The 18,316-nt window shown below is 51.9% G+C and overlaps 1 protein-coding gene across 1 annotated transcript; it reads right to left on the reverse strand.

Annotated features, from left to right (window-relative positions):
* Positions 1–705: 705 nt before the first annotated feature.
* On the reverse strand, positions 706–18,113 carry CHRNB4 (cholinergic receptor nicotinic beta 4 subunit). Its single transcript, XM_010977834.3, has 6 exons — positions 17,956–18,113; positions 13,367–13,515; positions 6,680–6,724; positions 6,467–6,576; positions 4,691–5,678; positions 706–1,570 (listed from the first exon to the last, which is right to left on the reverse strand). Exons 1-6 carry the CDS (start codon positions 18,008–18,010, stop codon positions 1,430–1,432), a joined length of 1,488 nt encoding a protein of 495 aa, XP_010976136.2. The 5' UTR covers positions 18,011–18,113; the 3' UTR covers positions 706–1,429.
* Between the last annotated feature and the right edge of the window lie 203 nt (positions 18,114–18,316).

Raw genomic sequence — 18,316 nt, forward strand, 5'->3', positions numbered from 1 at the left:
CTTGGCCTCTCTGATCACCCACCAGGAGTGGGATGGGGCACCTGCAGGCTTCCTTGGAGTGCCTTTATCACAGGACAGGTGAGTCACCTTTATTATTTGCAGAATGGGCCACATACCCACGTTAAAACCAAAGAAACCATTTTGCAGGACTCAGAAAATGTGAGAATTGGTGCTCACCTCTCAGGCCCCCATTTAGAACATTCTCGTTCTCCTGGTAAGAAGTCCTTCATTGGGGGGGAGGGGGGACACATGACCAGAAAGGAGCAGCAGGAGGGAGTTGTTTTGGGTGATATGTCTCCTGTATCCTGATTACATGTATCTATATGTGTGTTAAAATTAATAGAATGGTACATAAAAAGTCCACTTATTGTATAATAATTTTTTAAATAGATTTTTTAAGTCCTCCATTCCACAATATTTTGAGTGCCTACTACGTGCTAGGTACTGTGCAAAATATAGTATGTGGGGGAAAACCAATCAGAGCATTTGTAAGGCAGACACACCTGACCCAGCCCATATAAAAAGCGGAATGTGACCAGGGTTAAGTGTGGAGGAGAGAGCCATTCCCTTCAGGTGGCGGAGGCAGAGAAAGCTGCTCAGAGGAGGGGGCATCTGGGCTTGAAGGAGAAAAAGGAGCCATGTATTCATTCAGCAAACATTTATTGAGCATCTGCTCTGTGCTGAGCTCCATCCTAGGCCCTGGGGATACTGCAGCAAACACCAAGGGCCAGGTCCCTGCTCTCAGGGAGCTCACACTCTAGTGGGTGAGATGTGGACAATAAACAACGCTGCCAAATGAAAGCCTCGGGTACCGAGAGGCGCTGGAGGAAGGTAACATGGCTGTGGGGGAGAATGCTTTGGAATGAGTGACTGGGGAAGGTGACACTGGACAAATAACTGATAGGAACAGAGGCCTGAATGATGCAGCCGTAAGAAGAGCTTAGGAGGCATCAGGAGAAGAAGGTTCGGGTAGGACGTACAGCCAGTGCAGAGGCTCTAAGCTGGGAAGATCTTGAAGCATGTGAAGGACTAAAAGAAGCTCGTTGAACCTAGTGGACAAGGAGGAGTGGAGGGAGATGGAGTGAGAGGTGGGGTGGGCTGCAGGCAAGATGCCTGGCACACAGTGGATGCTCTAGTTATGCTGATCTTTATCCCCAGAGCCTGCCTCAGGGAAGGAAGACAGGCCAGAATTCAGGTGTCCGGAGACCCTCCTGCGGGGATTTCTTGGGGCTCCTCCAAGGCCTTCACAGAGGACAGTCCAGGCCCCACATCCTTGCTCCTCCCATGGCCATGGCTGTATGATGGGACTGACAGAATCATTTGTTCAGGGCCTCTTCAGCCGAGAGCCAGAAGGGAGCAGCAAACTGTCCACCTGGCCACTCACATCACCGTGCCCCACAGGCTGGGGGCCTTAGACATGCGAGACAGCCTAGGGCCCCTCGGAAGGTGTGTGGGTCTGAAAGAGGGGCGGTAGGAAGAGGCCCACAGTGCCGAGCACGCACACAACCACGAAAACCCACAGGAACAGCCGGTCCACCACCATGGCCACGTACTTCCAGTCCTCGATGACCTGTGGGCAGACAGAGGGGCCGGTTACAGGGGCTGAGCGTGGGGGTCCTCCCTGCTTTCCCTCTTCCCCCCAACATTGGGGCCTCACTCTCGGGCCAAGGACCCCACAAGCCACTTAGCACTTGGAGTGGCAAGTTCTGAGTCTGAGGCTGTCCTCTCAGCTGTGCCTCTCGGGTCATTAATCCCCCCCTGCCTGCCCCGGTGGCACCATGGAGCCCCTGGGAACTGAACTGTATGGAAAGGTTAGGAATGAAAGGGGCTATTAATACCGCAGAGTGTGATCTGAAGCCAAATTCGATTATAAATAAGGGGGATGAGGATCACAAGGCTCCTGCCCCCGTTTTCACCCCAAGCCCCCTGCCTGAGCTGGCTTCACCCAAAGGAAGACTTGGGGTGCACCTGGCTGAGTGGGGGCTATGCAGTGGGGCCTGCAGGACACCTGAAATCCTGCTGTTTAATTTGCTCAGCTCTGTGATGAGCGGTGTCTGCTAGTTCTTGTAGTTAAGACCCAGCCTCCAGCCACATCACCTGGGTTTCTCCCCACCGCCCACCTCCCCGACTCTCACCCTCTCTCCAGCCCCTGCTCTCTGGTCTTCTCAGATCCAGCTGTGGGGTGGAGGATTGGCAGAAACCTGGCTGGCCTCCAGGGGTGCCACCACAGATGTGCCTGCCTCCTTGGCCGGGGAGGGAGGTGGAGGGGAGATGCCCCAGAGGCCCCAGCATCCTGCTCCCCCTCACCCACGCCCGCTTTCACACCCGGCCTGGCTGGGTTCTCCTACGTACTTTCCCTCGTGGCTAGCTAGTGGCTGGATCAGCAGAGCACAGCAGAGGCGCTGGAGCTGGAAATTTGGGCAATGAAGGGCAAGCTGGTGTCGGTGACCCAATTTGCCAGAGCCCTGTGAGCGCTGTGCACCTCCCTCCCTGGTCAGCCAGCCCCACACCCCCAGTGAAACACAACTGCTGCCTGTGTCCCAGATGTGGCAAGCACTGCAGGCTCTCCGCACAGCACTGCCCTCACCTTGGGTTTCTTTCTGACAGCCCTAATTGCAAACGACTGTGTGTATGTTCTTGCGCATGTGTGCCTTCCCCCCTTTTTATATTTTTATGCTATTTATGGTGACCAGTTAATCGTCAGGGAGGGCGAAAGTGCTAAGGATGAGGAACAGCCTGGGCTGGCTTAGGGGCGGGCATGCTCTGGAAGGGAAGACAGTCTCCTTTCTCCAGCTCAACATGAGAAAATTGATCAACCAAAAAGGCCACCACGTGCCAGGGCAGGGCAAGGCACTGGGAAGGGCAAGAAAGGTTAAGGACATCAGAAAGAGCTGGGTATGGAGCTTGGCTCTGCTCTGTGCCAGCTGTGTGACCTTAAGCAAGTCAACGAGCCTCTCTGGACCTAACTTCCTCTATTGTAAAATGGAGGTTCAAGTAAATGCCACTTCACAGGTTCCTGGGAGAGTCAGGAGTAACGGATGTCTGGTCCTGGCACAGGGCCTAATGTGTGGCTGGAGATCAATGAACGCTGGTGATTATGATAACTGTGGGTCCTGCCTGGCTCTTTCCCAGAAGATGCTTTTAATTAACTTTTAATTAACTAGTTAGAAACAGCAAGAGGTGCATGAGACCTTTAGAAGAGAAAGCTCAGGGTGGGTGCTGGCTCAGCCAGGGGTGCCGGAGACCAGCCTCTCAACCTACAGGTGCCCCAGAACCACTGAGCAGATCCCAGCTCTGTCAGAACAGGTGGCCTCGAAACTCTAGTTTGACAAGTTGCCCAAGGGGGTCTGTGCAGCAGCCTCGGATGCTGCGTCTAACCAGCTCCCAGGCAAGACCGGTGCAGCAGGTCCGGGGACCGCGCTCTGAGGACAAGGGCGTAGAAGAGCTTGCGTCCTACATTCCGCTGGTGAGCAATCTCTTCTTTCTTTATTCACAGTGTAATTTGGGAGCTTTTCTGCCCTGCTCTTTTCTCTCCGCACGAACTAATGGAACCCCCGTGTCCTCCCTTGAGAATGCAGCTAGTTGAAAAAGACTCGCAGGAAGGTAAGAACATGGCAATGCCCTCTTTCCCCCCAAGCAGCTGCGTGCTGTGCCGTGAAAACCTGTACAAAGAATCTGATCTGATAAGGTGCTAAAATGAGAGCATTCACAAGACTCTGAGACTTGTTCTCCTGCCTGTTTGGAAACCTGTGTGAAAATTTCTAACCGTTAATATCACATTCTGTGTTTAGTTATTATAAAACTGTCCTTTGAAGAGTGATTTGTTCAAAGGAGTCGGTTGAGATGCCTAAACTCGCTGCTTTGCCCTGTGAAAGTAAACTTAAGCTCTTTTCAGGAATCTGTAATTGTAGTCACCCTACTCGATCATTTATTTCCCTGATAGCAGTAATATTTAAATGGATGGTTCTGTACTATAAAAGCTGTAAGTGTTTGCGTGGCTTCATGACAAGCCTGACAAGCATGGGGGCAGATGCCCTCGGTGCACCGACCCACCGGTGCCCTTAAAGACAGAATCATTTTCAGCCCACGGACAGCCTCCCACTTCAAGCCTGCTTCTCTTTTCTTTCCCCCAGGGCTTCCTCCAGCAGCAAAGGTGCTTGCTCCACGGCCAGCTGGCATAACCAAGAAGTGCAGGGGAGTTAACGCCCCAAGGCTGCTTGGCCCATGGAAGATGGGAGCTGATGGGCGAATACCCTCCTCCCTCCCTGGGGATGATTCTCAGGCTTGTTCCCCACCTTCCACAGAGAGTCCCCAACTGGATGAGCCCCAGGGCTTAGGGACCCCAGAATCATCTCACTGATACCCTCACTGGCTTTCCTCCTTTCCCTGTCTCCTGTTCCCCACTTCCTCATTGCGCTTCCTGAGATCACTTCTCATATAAACTGCCTCTGCTCAGTCCTCATCTCAGGCTCTGCTGTCCCAAAACAAACACAAAAGGATGACTGGTACTTCCTTCATCTCCCCTGATGCACGAAACTAGAATAAGTCTCATTTCAGTTGTGGATTTCTTATTCAAACGAAGAGTTTGGAAGCCCTTGTCTCATGAATTAACTGCAGGAAATGGGAAACTGGCGATATTATTCGAGCTTCTTCCACTGGGCAGGTGTTGGGGGCTGGGCTAGCAACTTACACTCTGGTCTTGATCGTCACTCTCTATGTGCTGCGCAATGAAGCTGACGCCCTCTAAAGCCTCCTGCACATCTTGCTGGAACCTCCCAGAAGACCTCAGCCGGAAATCCCTGGGGATACCCGCCGAGCCGGAGCCGGCTGGAGACTTGGTTGCTGCAGAGGCAGGATTCACAAAGTACATGGAGTTCCTGTAGAGGTTGGAGGAGCTGGTGGGGCCCGTGGCCGAGGTGGTGGCGGTGGCCTCAGACTTGGTCAGGCGAGCCTGGCTGGGCTGGGGGACTCTGGAAGGACTGCTGTAGGGGCGCTTCATGAAGAGTAAGGTGGGCAGCTTGTGCAGGAAGCAGCGCTTGACCCAAGGCGCCATGGTGTGTGTGCTGGGTGAGCGGTGGTGCACATTGAGCACACAGACGCTGGTGACAATGGAGAAGGTGACCAGCACCATGGTGAACATGAGGTATTTGCCGATGAGTGGCACATCGAGGGAGGTGGGTGGCACGATCTTGGAGATGAGCAGCAGGAAGACGGTGAGCGCCAGCAGCACAGAGATGCACAGCGTCATCTTCTCGCCACAGTCGGACGGCAGGTAGAAGACGAGGATGGCCAGCGAGGTGATGAGCACGCAGGGGATGATGAGGTTGACGGTGTAGAAGAGGGGCTTGCGCTTGATGATGAAGTGGTAAGTCACGTCCACATAGCTGGGGTCCTGCGGGTTCACATTCCTTCGCCCGGGGAGGGCCACTATGTCCCATTCACCACTGGGTGTGAAGTCATCCATGCTGGCGGTGGGCGACTTGAGGACCATGTCGATCTCCGTGTGGTCGTAGGTCCAGGAGCGGAACTTGAGGGTGCAGTTTTGCTGATCGAAGGGGAAATGCTTCACCTCGATCTTGCAGGCACTCTTGCAGATGGCAGGGGGCAGCCACAGGATGCTGCCATTGGAGCGGACCACCACGTTGGTGTAGAGAGACACCTCGTATGTCCCATCAGCGCTGGGGGCGGGGGCAGGGCATGGAGGAGAACCTCATGAAATCCATAGATGAGGGCTGGCTGTTCTCAGAACTCACCAAAGAGCCCTGCGGGATACTTTCTCACTAATCCCTCTTCCAACCCCCATGTCCTCTCTGGAAAGGCCCACTTTACTTGGCAACTGCATGGTGCAGAGAGCCCTGCCATGAAGCAGCAGCAGGCTTCATGTGGATTAACTCTTTTAAACCTCATAATCATCCAGTGAGGTAGGTATTAATATCACCCCCATTTTACAGACGGGAAAAACCAAGACTCGTAGAAGTGAATTGACTTCTTAAAAGGTCAGAAAACAAGTAAGCAGTAGAGCTACGAGTTGAAGGCAGGTCTTTCTGTCTTTAGACCACATGCTCATCATCATTTCATGCTTCTGCTGGTATAACTACAACCCGGGAAGTCTCTCTAGCCCCCTCCATCTACCTGCGATATTTATGCATATTAAGTCAATGCTACCAACACGGACAAAGCAACTGAAGGTCAAATGGTCAGTGTGGGGACAGAAAGAGCACTGGGCTCAGAGTCAGGATGCTGGTCCGGGTCCCAGCTGTGCCTGAGTGAGTCACAAGACCCTCCCTGTCTCTGGGACTCCGATTCCCCACCTGGGGCTGAGGGTGCTGGCTCTGCTCATCTCTAATCCTCCTGCAGCCTCACAGCCTGAAGCCTGGGTGAAGCACCAATGGGGCCCAGGGCTGGACTCAGGACTGGAGGACCCAGGGCCCGGCCCTCACCCACCTTGGCCAGCCCGGCCACTCACTTGTTGTAAAGCACGATGTCAGGCAGCCAGACGCGCTTCGCGGGGATCCTCAGGATGTTCACGCCCTCGTAGCGGGAGCTGTTCCAGGCCAGGCGGTAGTCCGTCCACTCCTGAGCAGACAGGGCGAGGCCCCGTCACTTGTAGGCTCCTCGCAGCCAAGGGGCAGCCCTGGAGGAAATGCCTCCTGGGCTGGGGGCCCTGCAGGGCACTTACCTGTTTCAGCCAGACGTTGGTGGTCATGATCTGTTCTCGTTCATTCTGGGGAGGGAAATGGGGCTATCAGTTCAGCGAGCGGGAGGCGCCCTCACAAACAGATCCCACTTTCTCAAGTAAAAGGCTCTGAGCTCTGGGCCGTGTGACTAATCGCCCAGCTGACATCTCTCTAACGGCTCAGATGTATTTCACAGCCAGGGTGACTCAAAGCTCATGATCTTTTACCCATTCTCGGGGCTCCATTGGCATTGCCCTCTCTGCAAGTGGCACCCCCAGCCATACCACTCAAAGCCAGAAACCTGGCGGTTGTCGCCGACACCTTGCTGTCTGGTCATTAGTAAGTCCTGTAGGTTGTGTCCCCTACACAAGTCTCACATGTGTCTGCTTCTCTCCATCTCTGCTGCCACAATTGTCCAATGCCTGGACCTCTGCCGTAGCCTCCTGATTGCTCTTCCTGCTCTGCCCTGGCCTGCCTTTGGTTATCCCCTACAGAACAGCCAGGCTGATCCTTTCAAAATCTCAACTCCTCAGGCCATGTCGCTGTGCTGAAACCCTCTACTCCCATCCCATCTCCTCCAAATGGAAAGCCGAAGTCCTGCCCCAGGCCTCCAAGGCCCGCCATGATCAGCAGATCTCATTGCTCTGCCATCTGCTCACCCCATTTCAGCTACACTTGTCTTTTGGCTTCTGCCTTTGCACATGCCGTTCCCTCTTCCTGGAAATCCACACAGCTGACCCTCTCACTTTTTTCAGGTCTTCCGTGACCTTTCTACATAAAATAGCACCTGTCTCCCTCTCTCTCTCACCCTGCTTTATTTTTCTTCGCTTTTATCACCACTGGAACCTCTACTGGGGTATTTTGTGCCACCTCCTACTAGAATCTAAGTTCCTTGAGGGCAAGACAGCACTTAGAAGGGTACCTGGGATGTGTCAGATGTGCAATAAATATTTTCCAAAGAATACAAGAACCCTACCACAATGATCCAGACCACCATAATCTCCTTCTCACTTGGACCACTGCAAGACCCCCCAGCTGGTCTGTGTCCACTCTGCACACACACACCCCATCCACACACCCATTCTTCCTATGCAGCCAAAAGAAACTTCCAGAGTTCCTGCCATTTCCCCCTTAATCCTGTCTTAACTTAGGTCACGTCTATGGCTTTCTGCATGTATGAAATAAAGATCCAGCTCCTTCACAGGGTCTGCAAGGCCTTGCCAGCTTTCCCAGCTTCATTTCACCTTTGCTCTGTACTCTGCCTGCCCTGCCCCAGCCTTCTTTAGTTCTCTGAATGTGCCTTGTGCTCTCAGTCTGTACCATTTTCCCTGCCTCTTCTTCACCAAGATAACTTCCAGCATCATGATCTCAGCTTGGGAGTCACTTCCTCCAGGACCCTTTCCTGAACCCTCAACTAGGAAAGCATATCAGTAGAAAAAAAGGGTTCAGTTGCCCGTAACAGAGAGCCAGACTAACACTGGCTTGAATCAAGTTTATTTCTCTCTCGTAGCAGTTTGGGCACACAGGCACACCTCATTTTACTGTGCTTCACAGATACTGTGTTTTTCACAAATTGGAGATTCATGGCAACTCTCTGTGGAGCGTCTATTGGCACCATTTTTTCCAACAGCATTTGCTCACTTTGTGTCTCTGGGTCACATGTTGGTAATTTTTGCAATATTTTAAACTTTTTCATTGTTCTATTGGTTTTGGTGATCTGTGATTAGTGAGTGATCTTTGATCACTGCTGCAAAAATATTATAGCTCACTGAAGGTTCAGATAATGGTTAACAATAAAGTATTTTAGCAATAAAGTATTTTTTTAGCAATAAAGTATTTTTAAATTAAGGTATGTACTTTTTTTAGACATAATTCTATTGAATACAGCATAATGTAAACATAACTTTTATATGCACTGGGAAACCGAAAAATTCATGTGACTCGCTTTATTGTGGCATTCACTGAATTGTGGTCATCTGGAATCAAACTTGCAGTATCTTTGAGGTATGCCTGTATATGGTGGTTTTGCTCTACAGAGTCCTTAGGGACCCAGATTCCTTCCAGCTTTCTTCTCTACCACACCTAGAGTGTGGCCCTCATCTGCAGATAGTCCACAATGACTGCTGCAGCTCCAGCCATTATGCCCACATTCCAGGCTGTTGAAGCGTAGGTGGGAAGAGGAGAGAGAGGATGCACTCCAATTGTCTTTTTCCCCCAGTTGTCTTGTTTTAATCAGAGTATTTAGGGTATTTACATTTGGTGTAGTTACTGATAAATTTGGGTTTAAACCTACCACCTATCTGTTTTCTGTTTATTCCCTTTCTCTCTTTTCTTGCCTTATTTTGGATTAACTATTTTATTATTCCATTTCTTCCCACATTAACGTGACTCTTCTTTTCATAGTTACCCTGGAGACAACAGTATGCATATACTTGGTTTTTTAGAATCTAGTATAAATGAGAATCTACTTTTAACCACTTCCAGAACAAGGCAAGAACTTTAGAACATTTCAGTTCCATCTACCCCTTCCTTACTCTTGGGCTATTGTCTGTATTTAGTTCTACATGTAATTAAAATCTTGCAAGACTTTTGTTTGTTTTATAGTGTCAATATCAATTCAAATCCACCCTTCCTGTTGTGCTTCCTTCTTTCCTGTATTTCTGTGCTTCCATCTGGGATCCTTTTCCTTAATGCTGAAGAGCATCCTTTACTACTGGGTCTTCTTGGGTTAAATTCTCCATTTTTTCTTTTTTGGTCTGAAAACATCTTTATTTATCCTTCATTTTTGAATTATATTTTTAATAGTTGTCTACTTCTAGGTTTGCAGCTTTTTCTTGCAGCATTTATAAAATGTCATTTAATTTTCTGGCTTCCATTTTCAGCTGTTAGTTTTATTGTTGCTCCTAACTTTTGTTTCCCCTCTGACTGCTTTTAAGATTTTCTTTGTCTTTGCTTGTCAGGAGTTTAAGTGCGATGCACTTGGATATGATTTTCTTTGTATTTGTGCCTCATAAACAGCCATAGAGCCTCTTGAATCTCCTCTGTATTTTCCATCCTTTTTTTCTATCATTTGTCCAGGTATTTTCTCTCTCTCTTTTTTTTTTTTTTTAGATTCTGCATATGAGCGCTCTCATGTGGTATTTTTCTTTCCCTTTCTGGCTTACTTCACTTAGAATGACATTCTCCAGGAACATCCATGTTGCTGCAAATGGAGTTATGTTGTTGGTTTTTATGGCTGAATAGTATTCCATTATATAAATATACCACATCTTCTTTATCCAGTCATCTGTTGATGGACGTTTAGGCTGTTTCCATGTCTTGGCTGTTGTAAGTAGTGCTGCTATGTGTCTAGGTATTTTCAGTTGACCTCTCTTCCAGTTCATTAACTTTCTCTTCTGCTATGACCAATCCGCTATTCAGCCCATGCAATAAATTTTAAATTCTCCATCATTATAAGTTTCTTGAACACAGTAATGCACAGTATTTTCTTTTTAAGAAAATTTATTTTATTTATTTTTAATATCAGTAAAGTACACATAACATAAAATTTACCATCTTTTTTTTTAATGGGAGGAGGTAATTAGGTTTATTTATTTATTTAACAGACATACTGGGAATTGAACCCAGGACCTTGTGCGTGCTAGGCACACACTCGACCGCTGAGCTAATTTACCATCTTAATGGCAGTTATTGTAAAGCCTATGTCTGATGACTCCAGTGTTTGAATCATCTATGAGTCTGTTTCTCTTCTTTTTCCTGTTTTTTTCTTGTTTCATCTTGTGTTATTGCCTGCCTATTAAGTTTTCATCTGACTTTATCTGCCTCCAGGGAGGACTGACTTTGGCTTTATGGCAAGCAGTTAGAGGGGGGCCCCTTCATCTCATCTGTGACTGAGCTGGTTCAAAGCAGGTTTTAGTTTTTATTTGTGGCGGCCGGCCTGCTCTTGATTCATTTGACTCTGAGGGGTGATCCTTTTAAGGTCCCCACCAAGGCCCCATCTCCTTAGTGGGGCTCCAGTTCCAATTTGTGTCATCCCAGCCCCGTAAGAGTGCCAAGCACTCAGCTGGCCTTTCAGCCCCTTGGCCACTACTTTGTGCTCAGCTCCCTAGCCCCTTGGCCCTCCAGTGCTTACCAATCTTCAAATGAAGGGAAAAGCACCAGAGACTGACAGAGTCACCTCCTGAATCCTGGTCCCTCGAGTCCTAGCTGAGCTCTCCAAGACCTTCAAATAGATTTAGGGGAGGGGAGGCATTTTTGTCTGGCTTTTCTAATTGTTCTTGTGGAAAAGTCGATCTGCAATAAGATACTCTGTCATTACTGAAAGCTGAAAACTTTCATCTGTCTTAAAAAATTTTTTTGAGTTGAGGTATAATTTACATACAGTGAAATGCATAGATCTTAAGCATACAATTTGATGTTTTAACAAATGCATTATCTGGGTAACCCACCTCCTTTTCAACGTGTAGAACATTGCTGTCACCCAGAAAGTTCTCTTGTCCCTTAGTCCTGTCCTTCAGCCCCCTTTACTCCCCCAGCAACTGCTGAATCTGCCTGAGGACGCTGGTTCAAGACCCTGGCCTCCCCTGGCCTTACACAGCACAAACTGCCTGCCTGCTGCCTAGGAAACGTCCGTCTTTAAACTAGTTACGCCTATTACTCCGCCTCCTGGAAACCTAAACCCTGGAACACAAAAAGGGAAAATCAACCCTCAGACCTGCCATTTGTTCCATACACAGCCTTTCCCGATTAGGGCAGCTCACCTGCTGCACCCACAGGCTTGGGGGCCAGAGGCTGGGTGCCCTCCTCCTTCTGGTAACCTCTCTTCCCTCACAGCGCCCACAGAGCAGGTCTGTCAGGGGCAGCCTGAGCCTGGAAGCGTGGCCAGAGCTGCCTGCCTGCCCACCCTCCCCGGGGCCGCAGCTGTGGGGCAGCAGCTGGGCTCACCCCATTAAGCAAAAAGCCCTTGGCTGGACAATAACTCTCAGACACCAGCCGGGGAGCGGCCTGGCTGGCAGCGCTACTTCCTTCCAGCTGCCAGGGGAGGGGAGGACGGAGAGCACAGGCTTTCCACCCCTCCCCCATTCTTGGGCTGCGCTTCCTCCCAGGGGAGGGAGCCGGCCATTAATTTGACCAAAGCCTTCTTGAGGGCTGTAGGTTGGATGGGCTGGGTTTGTAGGGCCAAGTGTGCTAGGGAGAGAGGCTTGGGGGTAAGAAGGCAGCCCCCGGAGCAGAGGAGGTCCAGCCCCCTTGGTTATCTCCTGCCCCATGGCTGGTCACAGTACCCTGCCTGGGAACACTCCCCACAGAGCTGCTTCTAGGAGCCAGGTACCAAACTGTGCCTAGGGACGTGGACAGGGCTACACAGGGAAGATTCACAATGAGCCATGTGTCCCTTGGGCACCCCCAACTCAGAGACAGCAGAAGGGGAACTCCCAAGTACCCCAGCCTTCCTCAGCAGCCCCCACCCGGCCCCACATCCACACAATCCACACATCAAGATCCAAAAACCCTACTGCTGGCTCTGTAATCCATTCTTCACTTCCAAACCTGCAGTGACCGCCCTCATTTATCTAGACCCTCACCCAGCTGGCTAGAAGGATGCAGCAGCTGCCTCTCATCCTGTCCCTGCACCTGGGCCTCTGTGCCCATCAGTTTCTGCAACCTAGTTCCTACTTCCTCTGACAGGTAGAGGGTATGCAAAGTCACCTGCTGAGCAGGCTGGGGGAGAGAACAGGACAGAAGGAAGAGGCACGTATGGCCGTGTTGGAGGCCTACCTGTCTGTGGCAGGCCCATTGGCTGCCTCCCCAGTGGTCATTTCCCCGCTCACAACTTTTGTTAATAAAACTATGACTTTGTTAAATATTGGATACTCATGAATTTCATGGTCCCTTCTCCAGCCTCTTCGCCATGTATTGCTAAGTCTTAGCTAACCATGCTAATTCCATTCCTCCAGCCGATCATCAGTTAAGGCTTAGGCATGAGCTGTAGCCCTGGCCGTCAAGAGCTAGGGGCAGCCTAGAGGGCAGGTCTCTGGGAAAGGTTTTCTCTTACTCAAAAAAGGGCTCAAGAAAGGATTTGCCATTTACTGCCACATTGTCATGTGAAGATTTTGTTTGGAACCTTGGCTATCGGTCATGGGGGAGAAAACAAGAGAATCACAGAATCCTGACATCATTGAATTACTGCCGTGACCAACACTGAAACGATCAGCCTGCTCGCTTGTTATGTGATAAAACAGATGTCCTTATTGTTTCATTCACTCATAGTTGGATGTTCTGTCACTTGAAGCCAAAGCATCTGAACTGAGATTGAGATCACGGGTGTGCAGGTGGCGCTGAACTGTGAAACGAGAGTGCACAAAGTGTGCAGGACACCCCCAGCAAAGAGAAGGCCGCATGCAAAGGTGCAGACAGCATTTTTGGAATGAAAGAATCATAACTTAGAGGCAGAGTCAGGGCTCTCAAACTTTAGATTAAATTCCTTAATTTATGCATATGGAAAAAGATCAGGTGAACAATCTAGGGCTTTGTCCAGGAGTCCTGGTAATATCAGAAGCCAATCCCAAGTTGCCCAGCTCCCAGCCCTGCACACTGGATTGCCACTCCTTTTCTGGAGACCTGGCCTGGGCCCCGAAAACCCACCGTGCCTCTCCTCCTGAGCCTTGAGGCACAGCTGCCCCTGCACCTACCACGCTGATGAGCTGGGCCAGGGTGAGCTGCAGCTGGATGGAGATGAGCTGGGAGGAGCTGGTGGCTGGGCGGATCAGGCTGTTGTAGTGGGTTTTGTTCAGAAGGTCGTCCATGAGCTTCTCCTCAGCGTTGGCCACGCGGCCGTCCCCTGGGAAAATACAGAGTCAGACCTGCTAGGTCCTCACCCTGCTGATCCCCACTGCTGCTCATGGCAACGAAGGGGAGAGCTGTGAGGGTCAGGGAGCCCAGGGCTGGCTGGAGCAGCTAAGGTGCCGGCAGGCCTGCTCCTCCTTGGGGACTTCAAATTAAATCTATCCAAGACAGAGCTCAGCTGTCTCCTCCCATGCCCTGCATCTTCCTCCCCCTGTTCCCTCTAGCAATGAATGGCAGCCCACGCTCCAGACACCTGGTCCAAAACCTGAGCATCTATTCCTGACCCTCCTTTGGTTCATCCAAGTGGCCGCCCAGTTCTGTCTACCCTACTTTCCAAGTCTCTCAGTTTGTTCTCCCATCTGCACCCCTCCAGCCCTGGTCTGGGCTCACCACCCTGCCTTGGGCTCTTCCAGTAGCCTCCTTGCCGGTCTCCCCTCCCCAGCTCTGCCCAGCCATCATTTACCACACAGCGCCAGGGCGGTCTTCCTACAGCAAGAGGACCGGAGCCCATCCCTGCCCGTGGCCTCTCAGAGCTGTAGGCAGGCTTCCAACCCGCGTGCTGCGGCTTGGCATCCCCAGCCCCTTGCCCTGACACCGGCGTTTCTGCCTCAGCCTGGTCTTTCCTGGCCTCTCCGCCTCTGTGTCCAGGCACTCTGTATTTTGGCCATAGACACTGTTTTCCTTTCCCCACGTGACCTTTACTGTCTCACTTCTTAGTCTTCGAGCACACTTTTCTGCCAGGACTGTCCCCAGGCCACTCGCCATCAAATATCTGAGTGTCTGTCCTGTGCCAGGCACTGCTTACATACTGGGGAGGACAGCAAGCACAAAATTGAGAGGCTCCTGCCCTCGGAGAGCCCCCGGCGTAGTGGAGGAGAGAGATTCCTCCGACATGGGTTTGTGTGCAGAGCTGGGAGCATTGTGATGCTTTCACTGAAAGAGGAAAGGCCTGGGCTTTGGGGAGTTTCCTGGGCTCAGACTCGGCCCTACAGAGTGTGAGGTGCCTTTCAGACACCAAACAGAGGGAGGGGTCCAGCTGGCAGTTGGCTCCTGGTCTGAAGCTTAAAGGAGAGGTCTGGGCTCACAGCCATATTCAAGACCCAGCAAATGCAGCCTCCTGCAGGGAGCCTGACCCAGAGCCGCAGATCTGCCCCTCTTCACACCCAGAGCTCTTGCCACGTGGTATTTGGGTCTTGTCCATGTCCGTCACACATCTAGGAGTGAAGGTGAGGTTCAGGAACTCTGGTGTCTTCGGGTAAGGGCAGGTGGAGGGGTCTTGGAAAAGGGGAGCCTCAGAAGGAGGTCAATGACACCTGAGCAGGCGACCCCAGGAGCTGGGGAAGACATGAGAGTCTGCAGAGGAAGTGGTGTGTGTGTGGGAGGGGCGGGGGGACAGCAGAGGGGGAAGGATAAGGGAATAAGGGAAGCGGAGGGGGTAGGGGTGGATCCCTGGGCTCACCAGGCCCAGGACTGGGATTACTTCCTCCCCTGAAGGGCCAGTTCACTCTTACCAAACCCCTCCGGCCGTATTCAGCCAGAGGGCCCAGAGTGTAAACTGCCCGACCTCAGTCCACTGAGGTGGCCTCCTGGGTGGGTGCTGGGCTGGACACACGGCCACAGGGAGCAGCCACCACCCTGCCTGCTCCATACACTTTCCAACTCATTGCCTATCTGGAGCAGATGCAATATTTAGTGCCTGTGAAAGATGCTCCCAGCGCACCTGCTGCCTGCGGTCCCTCCCCCAAACTGCCCCAGGCTGTCCAGAGGGGGTCCTGTGGACACTTGGCCTACATTCTGAGTCCCGCCTCTCATACCCTGGACCCCCTCCCAGAGGCCATCCGCTTGAATACCCTGGAAGCCAATCTGTAGCCCCAGGCTATAGCCGGGTCTCTCTCACAGTACCCTCTTATGATATATATTTGGGCTGACTTGTCATTTCTGTGGGATATGACTTGCCCAAGTCCATCTGGCATGTCAGGGCAGCTCTGGTGTCAGAATCTGTAGCTCCTGGTCCCCAGCCCTGCAGTGCCGCTGGATCCCACATCTCTGCAGCCCCAGGAGGCTGGTTTACCTGGGTTTCTGGGAGGCCAGTGCTGCTCACATTGCTCGCTTTGGGCCTGTCCTGCCTCTCAGGGCATTCCGCTGACCCCCAAGGACCCTCGCCCATTTCAGGACCAGCCATGGGCTCCAGAGTTAGAGGCTCCGAAAACTTGAGACCATTTAGCCCACTCTCTGTTTCTCATCTGGGGAAACTGGGACCAAAGAGGGGAAGGAACTTACTCAAGGAGCCCTGGGCAGGGGCAGAGGCAGGTCTAGGTGGCTCATTCAGGCAAAGTGCCCTCTTCCATGTCCTTGCTAACTTCCCTGTAAGGAGACCGTCCCTGCAGAGGCCACCTTGGAGCCCAGAGCCGCGTGTGTGCTCATGCCTACCCCTGCGTTTGTACTCATGTATGTGAGAGGGGAGGGAAGGGTTCGAACAACACGTGTTTAGGCTTTTCAATCTGCTGCTTTATGGCTGTGAGGCCTGCCTGGTTCAGAAGACAAGAAATAGGTCTCTCACTCCCAGACGACAGGGGTGGCCCAGAATAGGTGGAAGCTTCTGGGGCACAGTTAGGGGTCACCTCCCAGCCCTGGGGCCAGCACAGTTAAACAAAGAGCCCACCACTAGGGGTCAGTCATGACCCAATGATTCTGAGGAGGAGTGGGCCCGTCTTGCCTCTGTCCAGGGCCTTGCCTTCTTAGGCCTTCTCTGGAAAAACTTCTCCCCAGCAGTAAAGGGTTAACAATCTGAGAGGAGATCATAACTGGAATTCTAAACCGTGTGAGTGTGTGTACAGTTTGAAAAAGCAGAGTTGATCATAAAATCTTTATCGGGAAAATGGAAAGGCAATACCGATTGGTTTGGAATACAAACCACAGAAAGTAAGTGGAATCTTGGCATCTGAAAGGCAGAGTGATTTTCAGTTGGGAGCGTGTGTCCTTAACTGAGTAAGGGAACAAGAGATTTGTATTTATTAAAAGGCAGCTATGAATTTTTTTTCTAACATTGAGGTTTTTACCTTTTACAAAGAGCTCGCGATATATTAACAGTAGTTTCTCCAATCACATGTAACAATCACCTAGATACTTGTATAAATGTAGATTTTCAGGCTCAATTTCCAGAGATTCTGATCCTGAGAGCCTAGGATGCGGCCCAGGAATGTGTACTGGGCGTTTCTGATGAAGGTAGCCCCAGGACCATGCTTAAGAAATACTGCAACTAACTCGTACATCTGAGTCCCCAAGTATGTAGTCAGGGCATATCATCCCCATAGAACAGATAGGGAAACTGAGGCCCAGAAAGGGTAAAGGAATGGCACCCAGCAAGTGGTGACAGAGATAGGACACACACACTGAGTGCAGACACCATATTTGGTGAGATCTTCACTTCCCTATAGGAACCTTGAATGTTCCCCAACTCCTACCTCCAACACCTCCTATGGTGTGTCTCTGTCTATGGAAGATGTAGCCCTGGTCCCCTAGGCTGACAAGGGCTTGGAGGACAAGACTGGGCTGGAGGGTAGGAGCTGAGAGTCTTTGGAACTTGGGTCGGGAGACTGAGGCTGGGAGCAGGCAATCCTCACCGAATCTGGACTCTGCCTGGGAAGGGCTGACTGGATTTCCCTTCCAGGTTGTCAGAGTCTACTGTCTGTGAGTAAACCCTTAAAGCTAGGAGTTTTCCCATCAGTTGGTTTTAGGGCATCCATGATCCCCTTGGAATGATCATGTGCTGTTAGCATATGAATTTGTGTGTATTTTACTGGGGAGAGTTTCCCTAACTTTCATTAGATTCTCAGATAGGGTAAAGGCCGTAAGAAATATATGCTGTCTGCAGGCATAGCACCCAAGGAGACCTAGAACAGATTCAGGTTTCTGAGTGGCAGGCTCCACTTCAGCCGTCTGGCCCTCAGCCAAGCTGTCTGTCCGGCACACCACCCAACGGGGGTGAGTGACAGAGGCAGTGGTGCCGTAAGTGTGTTTCGTAGGAGATCCACCCCCAAACATACTTGGGCTGGCCATTTGGGCACCCCTACCCCTGCCCCGTGGCAAAGTTTCCGCATCTCTACAATAGCGCTGGGATTGAGCAGAGCTGCCTGCCGACCTGTTACCACTCTGCCCCGCCGCCCAGCGCAAAGGCACTGGCTACGGAGGGTGGCCCTGGCGGCCCGCGAGGAGAGGTGGTCCCCACCCAAAACCTCGAAGACCTACTCATCCTGGCCCGCCCCCGCTGCCTCGGCAAGTGGGCTCAGCCCCGCCCACGCCCCCATTCGTCCCGCACAACCTCGGGCCACTCCGGCCGCCGCTGGGCGCCCTCCCTCCCCTCCCACCTGTAGCCAGTCCAAACGGGCTCTGCCCCACCCAGGCGCCCCTCCCTCCTTCCCTGAAAAGAACTCACCGGGCCCGCAAAGGGCAACCAGGGAGAAAAGGAGCAGGGGGAGCGCGCGTCTCATGATGGGTGGGGCCCGGAGAGGCAGCCGAGGCCAGCTCAGCGGCCGGACCACCGGGCACTGGCAGCCGCCAGCAGGCGAGTGAGCTCCGGTACCCTCGGCCTCGAAGGTCTGAAGCAGCGGGGATGGCGGGCACTAGGACCCGGCGGAGAGCCCAGCCTGGCCCAGCTTGGGGCTGCAGCTGTGAGCTCCGCCCACTCGGGGATGGGGCGGGGCGGAAGAGACCCTAGGGGCGGGATCTGTACAATCAGGGCGGGACTGGCTCTTCTGGACCTGGCCAACTACTTAGGGTTGTCGTCCCGGGGCTTG

Source organism: Camelus dromedarius, chromosome 29 (assembly GCF_036321535.1).
Source record: "Camelus dromedarius isolate mCamDro1 chromosome 29, mCamDro1.pat, whole genome shotgun sequence".
Classification (NCBI taxonomy): Eukaryota; Metazoa; Chordata; class Mammalia; order Artiodactyla; family Camelidae; genus Camelus; species Camelus dromedarius.